The 13,013-nt window shown below is 35.9% G+C and overlaps 1 protein-coding gene across 6 annotated transcripts in view; it reads right to left on the bottom strand.

Moving 5' to 3' along the window:
- The window catches only part of CNBT1 (cyclic nucleotide-binding transporter 1), a 275,486-nt gene that overhangs the window by 212,566 nt on the left and 49,907 nt on the right, over positions 1-13,013 (bottom strand). For all 6 annotated transcript variants that reach the window (XM_089831706.1, XM_089831711.1, XM_089831708.1 and 3 more), the window contains one exon: positions 4,625-4,762. In XM_089831706.1, coding sequence (XP_089687832.1) covers positions 4,625-4,762 — 138 coding nt within the window. The remainder of the gene's footprint in view (positions 1-4,624; positions 4,763-13,013) is intronic.

Here is a 13,013-nt window from a genome sequence, read left to right as displayed (position 1 = left end):
ACAACCCGTATGGCAACTGTGAAAATATCCGTACGGGAACTATCTTGAGAATCCGTACGGTATTTGCCCACTAAAAAACCATTCGGTAGCATTTAAAAACCGTACACTGCTTCCTTATTATAAAATCCGTACGATGAACCAATAAATTCCGTACACAACCTCCAAAAACCGTACGGTGAGCAGGTTAAGAATCCGTACTGTGCTTTTTTTCAATTTTTCAAAAAAAATTTTAATTTTTTTTTGAACAACTATGTACAATATTTACATATGTACAGTACTTACAATCTTCTCTCAGTTGTTCGTCCATGGAGGTGCGTTACTTCTTTCATGGCAGACATTCAACTTCGACCTATTCACTGTGTCGGCAACTTCCTTTCCGTCTAGCATCCATTGTTTTACTGCTCCATTATCACCCACTTCCCGAAGCTGATACAGCCCGACCCATTTCATTTGAAACTTGCCTGGGTTGATCTTGTTTCGTTCGTCATACCTCAACGCCCACTGTCCCGGTTAGAACTTGTTCAATTTCAGGTGTCTATCATGCCATGGTTTGCGCCTGTTCTGTGTCACCTCCGTGACCCTTGGTGCTTGTAATTGTCGCTCCTCAAGTTTATTTAAGGTACACGATCTCTCCACCCGGTTTTCTTTGTCGCCCAATTTGTTCCTGAAGCTCGGTACCATGTACTCCGTCAGCTGCCCCTTCAGGTCATCAATAACACCTACAACTTTTATTGAAACCTTCCTCTTTGTTGCCTGTGCAGACCGTATCGTGTCTTCCTTGCTGCCGGTACCTTTCTGCTATATCTGTGGTTCGACGTAATACTTTCTTCCTGCGCAGTCGTACAGTAAAATCTTTCCCTCTTTCGGGTTCGTACTGTATGTTCTTTCCTTCAGCTTCAGTCATACCCGCGTTTCCTTCTTCGGCTTCTCTGTGTTGCTTCGAACATTCATTTCCTCCTTCGGCTTCTCCATGTTCCTTCAGATATTCATTTCCTCCGTCGGCTTCTCTGTGTTCCTTCGGACATTCATTTCCTCCTTCGGCTTCTCTGTGTTCCTTTGGACATTCATTTCCTTCTTCTTTCTTACCTTCGTCGATCCTTAGCATATTACAACTTGGAAAGAGCTCGTAATCCTCTATTTGCCAGTGGTAAAGACCATTTACTGAATCCAGATCGTCATCTCCTTCCAATCGTAGGACTTCCTCCTGATCGGGTTCCATACTCTGCCTCCTCTCATCATCTTCTCCTTCGGAATCCGACGATAGAGCTTCTTCCCCAACCATCTGAGTGTGTAGATCGATGACATACTTCCGACCTTTGCTTTCGAGTGATAAAGTATTTTTCTTCCAATCATGCTTTGCCTTGGCTTGTATCAGCCACCCCCAGCCCAGAATGGCATCATATCCTCTCCGCTTCAGTGGGATCACAACGAAATCCAACAAGAATGGTTGTGTTCCAATCATCACTGGTTGTGCTGTCAGGACTCCCAATGGCTTGATTCCATGTTGATCGGCTGTTAGCAACTGGAAGGTAGGTGGCCATAAAGTCGGCTGTCCCAACTTTTTCCAAGTATCCTCTAGCAGGACATTGACCCCAGATCCTCTGTCTACGATCGTGTCTGTTAGCACAGTTCCGAGAATGCCCATTTTGACAACCGCCGGATAGCGTCCAAATGAAAGAGCTAACAGCATCGGGTCTTCTGCACTTGCGCCCCCCTGTTTCTCCTTTTCTTGCTCTACTGGTTGCTTAGCAATCGGGACTATATTCGTGAGTGTTGTACAGAGTTGAGGCATAGTGGGCAATAGATCATTTATCCTCACACGTATCTCGGCTTGCAATATTTGTCGTACAATGTTCTGTTCTACGCAGTTCCGTACAGAGGTACTCGGTGTGTCCTTTAGGTGTGCCGTTTCTATCTGCGTTGCTCTCTGAATCTCTGCCCGTGCTTCCTCCAGCCTCTTCTTTTCCTCCGTCGGATCGGGGTATAGCTTTGTCTGCTTCCACGTGATTGCCAGGACTTCTTTCTCATCCATCCCAACAGTAATCAAGTTTACTCTGAACTTCGAGCACTTAGCATCATCATGATCGCCAGGTCCACACCATCTGCATAACAACTTCGGTGTGTTTGCCGTTGTGCACTCTCGGGCGAAGTGACCCCACAGATTGCATGCGCGGCATTGAACAATTGGCCGACCATTGGCATCATATTGAATTCGACTCCTTCCGCCATTATTGTTGTTGTCAGTATTGTTATTGTTGTTGTTGTTGTTGCGCTGGTTGTTTCTGTATCCGCCCGATGTGGCACCTTCCGTACTGGTGTTCTCGTTCCCTCCTGACGGGGATGCCTCCTGTGTCAGGAACACTTGCTGCGGTGTTCTTGTTTTCAAATTGAAAGGGCATTCCTTGACCAGGTGTCCCATAATCTGGCAAATCTCACAAAATTGATCTTTCGGGCATGATCCCTTCGTATGGCCTTCTTTCTTGCACTCTGTGCACCATAGGTCGTTGCCCTTAGTCTCCTTGTTCATGTTTTTGAACTCCCTCATCATCCGAAGCATGTCCTTCTGAAGAGCACGGACTTTCTTGCTACTGCCTTCATCGTCGCTGCTATCTTCTCTTGAAGGCTTGTCCGCATCTGAATCGGATGAGCTGGTCTTCTTCTTCTTTTTTGTCTTCTGGTCACTTTCAAGGTTCAATGTCTGATTGTATGCTTCAGTATATGTCGATGGTGGCACGATCTTCATCTTTTTCCGCAGCTTCGGGTGAAGGCCTTCAATGAACCATCTTTTCTGGAACATGAGTGTAGTTAGGAAACTTTGGAGGAACCTATTAAGGGACCCATTGTGAATATTGTAACTATTTCAGCAGCAGCGATCTCTTTTGAGCTTTACTCATAGACGCAATTTATGGTTTCTACTTCTAGTTTTGATTGACATCGAAACTTAATATGTATTCAGAAGTAGTTCCATGGAGTTTGATATGTATTGAACTTAACTTAGATGTCGAACTTTTTTTTGGTAAATGTTTCTATATGAATATGCTAAGTTCTAGTTGACAAATTGTACATATTTAAGTTAAAACTTTGATTATTATATGGTGAATATCTCAAATCAGTATATGTTCTACAAATTTGGTCTATATGTGTTTGCTTTTAAGATTATTTTAAGAAATTGTATATTTTCAAATAATCGATGAAAAAATTGCCAATTTATTGTTGATTATTTTGCCGAGTTTTTTGCAATTCTAAAATTGGGAATTTTTTTGGGTCAACTAAGATACCGAGATTTTCACCTATGGTATGCAGCACTAAGCATCGGCTTAGCCCCGCTCATTATACCATATTTGTGGAGCCCAAGGCAAGCTCCTATCAGCAGCACCCTTCCTCTTCCAAGATCACTCTGAAGTGGCCTAGAGCTCTAGTAGATCCCATTGCTTATCCTTTTGTTTTGAGGTTCTTCACGGTCGTTCAAAATCCTTAGCAATGTAGGGGAGGGTTTATCAAATTTCATTTTGGACCCCTCTCTTTTTTCTGTTTCAGTTTTAGCTTCTTTCTTAGGGCACTGATTGGCATTCCTATTGCAAGTTGGGTTCTATTGTTGTCCCTTTGACCCTTTTTGGTCTCTAGTTGGATATCAATTAATTTATACTATCTCGCACTCTATTTGTGATATCCACTATCTAACTATGGATGGTATGGGCATAGACCTCTTGTGTCAGGTCTCAGGTTGCTAAACTAAAGCTTCAAAAAGCTCCAAATTAATTGTACTTCCTAGTCGGTGATGATCTACCTATTACACCAGCTTATGTGAAAATCTTGTAGGAAATCTGCCATCTTCTAATCTTGCGCAACTTCATGGACTTCACTTCTTTCCTCTTGGTGGCATAGTCTTTATAGACAAGAGTGTTGATTGTTAGAAGGGCAATCCATGGGTCCCACAAAATCAAGCACCAATTTTTCAAAGGGTTTTATGACTACTAGGGGTTGCAAGAACATCTCATCTTACTACATGAGTTTTCCCTATATGTTCATATCAATCACAAAGGGCTGCAACCCAAGCCCTAATGCGGTTTCAATACACAACAAAATAAAGTTTTTGTTATTTACTCTACTAGAGAGAAACAATTTGTTCCCCAAGTTTTCCCAATTGAATTTTGAGTAATTCAACTCCGTTTATAACTTAAGTCTGCTTAGTCAATATCAATTCTAAGTAATGCTGCCATGATATGATTTATTAGCATTTACAATTTGACGATTGACATTGACTTATCAATCATCAATTGTGTTTCAAATGCTGTATTTAATTTTGGGAAAATGAAAGTAATATAATTCTGAAAAATATATAAACATAACCATATTTTGTACAAAATGATTTATTAGTCATTCCTGAAACCTCGTCACTGTGTCCCCCTGCCCCATCAACTTGGGAAAACAATAACTCTTTATGGAGTTCAAGAAAAAACTATAGCATAGATTAGGTCTAGCCAATACTAAATGAAAACCAACTTCACATTCTGATTCTACTTTCATAATGTCAAATTCTCTTATAAGACAGTAAATTAAACTAAGTGCAAAATAATCAATTTAGTTTGCCCAGAATCAATAAAAATTGTGAAAAATTGCCAACCTGTGGTAAGGGTAGAACCACAAAAAGATCGAGCAGAAAATATCGGACAAGATAATGCTGAGCTATCTCCTTTGGATCATCAACCAAATCTCCTGCACCTACAACTCGAGATTCAGGAGCAACATATGCCAATCTAAACTGCAAAAAGAACAAAGTCCATTATCAATCATGAGACAACTTTAACTTTTATGCTTGTATTTTATTAAGTGGCTCAAAAATGAAGTCGATGAAGGTATTTGTCTTATTTTATAGATTTGATTAGTTGAAAGTATACAAATGGGCCTTAATTACAAGATAAATACCAACAATAATTCACCCACCCTTTAGGAAATGACAATGAAATCTGCAGACAGTATTTTTGTCAATTAGACGTTAAAATTGATGGGAGTTAGAAACTCAATAGAAAAGATTACCCGTGAAAATTAGCCTATGCAATAACCCCTTATAAGCTATATTTTTTATTTTTTATTGCATAAGAAAAATGCATGGGTTTCTTAGCTTGAAAATCGTAAAGAACTAAGATTCTCGTAATGTCATTTGCAGATATCATTTTACAAGCAGCCTGCCCAAGTATCATTTTCAAATTTTATGGTATGTTTCTTTAAAATCCTGGCTTAGAAAAAAAATTAAAAGGAACTATGCTAAAGCACAAGTTTATTTCATAGAAGCATAATTCCTCAGAAAAACTGATTTTGTGATTTTTAAAAGATCTCCAACAGATGGATTTTTCTCCAAAAGGTCACAATTTAATTAGCCATGATTTTAAAGTTTCGAACACATTCAACGATTTCAAAAGGTCTAGATAGAAAGACTTGCAAAAAAAATCACCAAAGAAATGTAGTTACTGCCCACCAACTTGTTGCAATACTCTAAGTGCATGAAGTCTCTATTTAATTGGGCTTCTTCAACAATAATTAGCACATAACTAAGTGCTAGCCACTAGGACATGGTTCACCATCAAGATTCACTAGACTTCATCAGGTTCTGCGACTAATCACAGGTAGGCGACCTTGAACAGATGCAAAATGGATGTTAAGAACATTAAAATAGTGACACATCCTTTGGCATGCTCCTACATTAGATGTTAAGGAGGACATTAATATGGAATGGTTATGGGATTTTCTATTTTTTTCTCATTAGGTTTGGGTAAATCTTTCCGTGTATATAAAACCTATGACACAACTTAGTGGGTAATAGAAAACAATACCATGAATACTAAGTTATGCTTTTATCTGATTTTTTAAACATATCTAAATCTTACAAGAGTACTTGCCAAAGTAAATATAGAAATCCAGACTAAACTGAAATGGAACTTTATTGGCTTGATAACAACCTAAACAAGTTTGTTTTCTTGGAACTGTTATGATTCTAACTATTCAAAGGAATTTTAACATTTCAATTTCAACAATTATACCAAATTTGTTGTTTAGATTATCGAGGTTACGCTAAGCGGAAAAAAATCAAATGCTAACAAAGTGCAATAATTTGGAGCTTTGAGTTGACATTGGCCATCAGATTTAAATGACAAGGGTAGGGTAATGACAATTGTATAACCAAGTGGAAAGAAAAGGTATATGCATAACAAAATATAGATATTGTGGAACCTGAAGTCAAATGGTTCCTATCACAAAGATAAAAATCAGCATGTAGTATTGAAAAAATGAACTATAGGTTATTCTTACGTCTAATCTTTTATTTATCAGGATCATTGCTCCAATGATTACTTTGTAATTTAAATACATCATCGATTAAAAACCGTATTGTAATGGTAATGTCTATTTTGAAATAAGAGGGTAGGATGAATGCCTTTCCCTAATTGAGCTTATAGTGCAAATAGAAGTAGTTAAGTATTTTGTTGAGTCCAGTAGCAATAAGAACAAGTGGCCTTCCATTATAAATAGGAGAGACCATGTCTCACATTGTGTCTAGAACTTGTTGGGTGGATATTTTGCAACCAACAGTTTTGGGTAAAAATTCAGTCGCAAAATAGGATGACCAGCCACAGCATGTGAGACAAAGTCTCTCCTACCTTAAAGGGAAGGCTCCCCCTTCTCACTATTCCTTAAATCAACTCAAGATAAGCAAGAAATTGAGAGATTTATAAAGAGGGTGTTACTATTATCTTTTCTTCTTAACTTTCAAGAAAGGATCCACTTATTCGTAAGGCGAATAATGGGCAAGGTGAATCTCTAATTACACTTCTATCACGAGCTGGAAACAGTGATACCGATAAATTTTAACTAACTCAAAGGCTAGCCAAAATGTACCAGTTTGGCTCTAAGTCCTGTTTTACTTCTATGTGGTAAAATCTTTACAATTAGGGCACAAAGACTCCTAAAAGTAACAACAATCTAACTATTTTGCAAATTAAGACGAACACCCAAGCTACAGACAAAGCTAATAGCTATGGATTTTCACAATTGTTCTTGGTCAAAGCTCGGGATTCAATTGTTTCTTAATTCTTTTCTATCAATCACAAGATGCAATATCAATGACAAAAGATAGTACGAATCAAAGGTAACTTGAATGAATTATAGACAAAGCTTACAATTCACACAAATAACAATCTCACTTAATCAAAGTTAAGTCTGAAATGCTCCTTTGTATTCACTTTCTCTCAAAATAGTGCTACACAAACAAAGTTCTGCTGGCACAATTTCTCCAGAGCTCTCTTGCATAAAGATAATGATCATGATACGATGAGGGGGGCACTCCTTTATATAGGCAAATAAGTTGAGAAAAAGGGGAAGGAAAAAGTGGGAGCAACTCAACCAACTTTGACCAAGTCTAACTACAGAAACTAAAGGGTTACATGCAACTCGCATTACATCTTTTACATACACATGTAACTCGCATTGCATGTAATTACACTTTTTCATGTAATGCATCTTCTCCAACTACAAACATGAAAGAAGAAGAAAGAAGACGGAAGAGAAAAGAACAATTTTGAAAGGACTTGTACTTGACGATGCAATCCCAGATGATAACAGAATTCGGAGTTCTTGTACCTTGTCCTGCTGCATTCACGTTGATAACCATAGTGTTGCGTCTTTTGATAACCTCTAGCTCTCTTGGATGAATTGTCCATTATCATGTGAAAACTTGATGTGATCCATCTTTTCTCGCTCAAGTTGTCGTGAATTCTTCTTTGTAGATTAGCACAAACTGGAGTCTTTGACACTTTGAAAACCTTCTTGACGATGTTCGGATGTACACTCGAAACAACTTTTGATCAGCTCCTTTAACTCCCCTTTCTTTTTTTTTGCTTGAAGTAAAGTGCTTGGCGCATGGGAATGCGTGTAAATGGAGATTGCCGATTTTCAAAAAGTGACTTGGGCTTTCAAGATGTCACTGCACGGAAAATGGATTATATGTAAATGCAACATGTACGGAAGGTGAAGGGTGAAATGAGATGCAAGTGTGAGTGAAAGATACGCTTTACATGCATATGCGGATGAAGGCTAAGATGGAAAGCATGGAAAGATACGAAAACATGTATTTGCTCATGGAGGTGTGAATGCATATGGAGAGGAGAAAATGACATCTTTTTGACTTTTCAAAAAGTGACTTTTAGTCAAAATTGGACCTTTTAGATGCAATTAAACGTAAGACATTTCGTGTAATTGTGTCGTGTGAATGAAAGCGAAAAATGAGATGGATGAAAACGGAAGTGGAAAATGGGATTACATGCATGTGTGAATGGCGAATGATGGTGAAAAACATGCAATCACATTTGTCGGATGAGATGTGAGATGCAATGATATGGAAATGGAATGTGAAAAATGATAACGCTTTCGCATGTAATGAAGGAAAAACAAGTTTTTGGGAAAAAACTTGCAACTTCTCCAAATGGAGAAAAACCGGCAAACAAACACAAAACCAAAACAAAAGAAAAACAACATACCTTTGAAAACAACTCAAAACATGCCAAAATGCAATGCACTCCAAAGATGAAATTTGAATTTGAAACTTGGGGAAGAACCAAAAACATCAAAATGAAGGAGAAATTCATATTTAAAGGAAAAATGCACATTATAAGGAAAAGATTCTCACAAATGGCATCCATTCAACGATTTCATACATAAAATCAGCAAGGATAAGCATGAATTAAAATGTAAAAAAGAAGAGGTCCACTCACATGATGAATATGTGCCAAAAATGAAAGAGAAGATGCTTAAATAGCAAGTTTTATAAACTTAAGACAAATTTTCCCTTAAATCCGAATTTTCAAACAATCTTTTGACTTTTTCCACACTTGCATGTAATGGACATTCAATGGTCGGATTTGACATGAAAGTGCCAAATAAATGGTCTCCAAAGACAATATCATGCATTTAAAACTCAAAAATAATCCCTTTTGATCAAATGTATGGGCTGAAAATGCATTTTGTTGAGTTTTTTGAACAAAAATATGACTTTTTAATTCAAAAATCTGGGCCGTTTTGGCAAAAACGTGACTAAAAAATGCATGTTTTAAAGTCATTTTTGACTTGTGAATGCAAAAACGACTTCCCCAAATGGATATAATGAATCCAAATGCAAAAAAAATTGCTTTAAAACACATGAAAGTGGATTAAAACCCCAATTTTTCGGGCATTCTAAGCAAAAACGTGTTTCTCCAGGCAAAAACGATTTGGTGTTTTAACACCAAAATAATGATCACAATGTAATGGAATCAGCAAATAAGGTCAAAACGATTTGATTCCAAACAAAAACATGTTCCAAATTTGAAGATTTATGGAGTTTTGTGCAAAATTGTGCCCTAGCTTTGGAGTTTTGAACACATTTTTGGGTGCAATAAACTAATTTTTGATGAGGGCAAAATGATCACCTCTCCAAAACGGTTTGAATGCAACTGATTTCATCCAAATCCATGGAGAAAATTAAAAGTTATGATCAAAATAGGAGGTTTTTGGAGCAGGAACATGTTTTCTTCACATAATAGGACATTTTTATGTTCATTACATATTTTAAAACATGTTGGAGAGCAAAAGAAGACCTTTTAGAGTCCATTACATATTTTAAAATTTGTCTTGAGACATAATCTCACTTTTTGAGACTCATTGCATATTTTAAAATGTGTAAGACTCTAAAATCTCACTTTTTGGAGTCACATATTTTAAAATGTCTCACCTTTTTGATGCACAAGCATAAAAACTCAAATTTTCATGTCATTGCATCAAAAAGGTCCACTTTTACAAGCTTTTGATGTAATGGCATGAAAAGTATCTTCAAAGTGAATTTTTAAGTGCAATAGCATGAAAAGTTTCCACTTTTTATAGAGTTTTATATGCATTTGCACATTAAAAGTCCACTTTGAAGCATTTAAGTTATGTATTTCACTAATTTTTATAAAAATGTCAACAATATGGGTCAAAAATAACACTTATGCATCATATTAATCAATATAATATGTAAACATTATATTAAAGTGACATTTATATAAGTATTTGATTTAAAAATCAAAAATTTAAAAAGTAACTATATAGTTCTATAATCACTTTAAGTGAAAAATTAAAAAGTTAACTCAACTTAAAATTATAACATAAAGTGCACTATAGTCACTTTAAGTTATAAATTTAAATGAAAAGTAACTTTAAAACATAACAAAAAGTGAGTAAAATGTTATATTTTCAAAAAGTGAATGTCAAAATGAAAATATAATATCATATTTTTAATTCGTGCTGTTGCACTTAAAATGTCCACTTTTGAAGCACTAAAATGACCATATCTCTTGACTAACAACTCCGATTGACCTCTAGGTTAAACCAAATCAAAGGGGAAAACGAAAGGCATGACATAAGCAAAACCAAAGGACTAAAAACAAACAAACACAAACTCAAAAGCAAAAAACAGACTTTGAAGGCTTCAAAAATCGAGCAAAGGCTCGACAAAAAGCAAAACAAAAAAGACTTGACGAAGGCCTTCAATAAAAAGATTCATTGTATCAATTGGTACTGATTGGTTGATCAATACTAACCAATTAAATAATGAAATAAACTCAGAGAAATGCGAAACTAATTTGAAAAAGTTTCGTACTGTTACCTACATTTTGTGGTGACAAAATGCAGGACAACAGAACTATTGTTTTTCAATCAATCCTTAAAAACTATCAATTGCAAAATTTCCACCCAACAATCAACATTATCTTACATTCTTAGAGAGAGATCTTTTTAAGCCCTTATCTCTTTATACTTTTTTTCATTGGAAGTGGTTAAAGTAGTTAATGTCCACTGAATGAGCAGTGTAAGTCCCTGTGTGATACCAAAGATATCACATCATTAAAACTGAGTGAAAGTCCACAATATTAAAGAACCTTGGTGTTGTCTCATTTGATCATGTCAATGGTTGGAGGATTCCTACAAATGTAATAGCACTATCTATGATGTATGCGTTTTTCAAAGGCAGTAATCTTTCAACATATACTCTTTTAATATATATGTATATATATAATCTTATTATATTAATTTCTCTAACATAATAATACTTAGATATATTAATTTAAATCTCATATATAATGAATATATATATTATTTCTAATATATAATAAATATGTATATATAAGTATATGTATATATATCTACAGTATTATCTCATAGGTTTATCCGACTGAAGCTACCAAACATCAACACCCCTTCTTAGCACGGGAGGATAAACACAAGATATAATATTACCTCAATGTAAAATTAGGAATGGCAAGTTTTAAGGACATCTTTGATCAGAGGATATCCACCGTTTAGATATCATCTCATGATATCAGGAGTAATGGCTTCCTAAATGTCAAGTCACATGACATTCACCAAGTACTCTAAGAAATGATATTAAGAGTAATGCACTCATGAATGTCAAGTCACATGACATTCACCAAGTACTTTGAGAAATGATAATAAGAGTAATGGCCTCCTAAATATCAAGTCACATGACATTCACCAAGTACTCTAAGTAATGGCCTCTTGAAGATGAAGTCGCATGATATTCACCAAGTACTTTGAGTACTAGCCTCCTGAATATCAAGTTACATGGCATTCACCAAATACTCAAGATATTCATAAGGTATGTGCACATGTATCCTCAATAATACTTAACATATGAACATTCATGGTCTATTTAAGAAACTTAATCCACCATGCAAGATATAATCTATCATGGTTTGCTTAGACATCATAAGATATCCATCATGATAGAAGATTAAGTTATTGTGTAAGATTGTCACCTTCCAATAACTTCAACAAATACAAGTGATAATCATTTGGAAGTCCTCACATCCTCACAATGTATAGAGGGGATGGGCCCATTAAATCATGTAGTCACGCATGGATTTTCCGAATCCCTCTGAAAATCAATCTTCTAAGCTCCTCATCCAATGTTGCCTCTAATGAACTGTCAAACTCCCTCTGAATCTAATATCAATCTTCATTTTCCTACAAGAACATCCCCAGAGAAAAAGGAAAAGATTAAGACAAATTGTAACATCCTCTTTTCCCAGGCCTTAGCTAAAAACTAGCATATCATTGAAATACAATTACTTCTTCATATTCATAAGAAGGCAATTATAACAGTTATTTTGCATGTTCATATGAAAGAGATTGACAATTAGAATCAATTTAACTTAAATATCATAACTAACAATTAAGGGCATAATCAAATAAAACTAAATTGAGGATTTTAAGTTTGCAATACCCTAAATTCCGAAGCTGGAATCCGCCTAGGGAAACACCTACAAAACCCAAGTTAGTCCACATAGACTGCTTAGGGCACAAAAGTTATACTGTTGTATCGTAATAAAAAATAACATTTAGGGAAAAAAAGCCACTCAAACATTCCCTTTTTCCCATTGCTAATTTATGACAAATAATTGTAAATATAAAAGACACGTTCATATTTATATTCACTTGAATGAAGAATAGTTATATCAGCCATCAAATAAGCCTATCTCATGCATGCAGTTACATTTCATGTTCAATTGAAAAATCAACTGATTTGACTGATTTCCTAATACCTTGAAAAGGAAAACTGATTTCTAAGCATTGAAGGGAATAATTGATTAAAAGATATTAACCATCTAAAATACCTTCAACTTGAATTTCCAAATTCATAAAAGTAAACTACCCGTTACTAGGAGATATTTGAATGCAAATCTTATCCTTGTCTTGTGCAAACCTTGGCATCTGGTGGCAAGGAGAAGCATTATCAGAGGCTTAACCTCCCAACCGTGGACCCTTAAGTAACCCCACACAATCTCAACTGAGAAAGGCCCTCTCTACCTAGAACTAGGCTTAGGACCACCATAGTCCAGTCCCTAAGCAACCTAGTGATCAACCCACTACTCAATTGGACAGCAAAACTTATACACCAGACCACCATGAGATGAATCAGTTATTTATTACTA

The sequence above is a fragment of the Cupressus sempervirens genome, chromosome 5 (genome assembly GCF_028749045.1).
Source record: "Cupressus sempervirens isolate cs-2001-9-10 chromosome 5, ASM2874904v1, whole genome shotgun sequence".
Lineage (NCBI taxonomy): Eukaryota > Viridiplantae > Streptophyta > Pinopsida > Cupressales > Cupressaceae > Cupressus > Cupressus sempervirens.
This window is presented reverse-complemented; position numbering and strand designations above follow the sequence as displayed.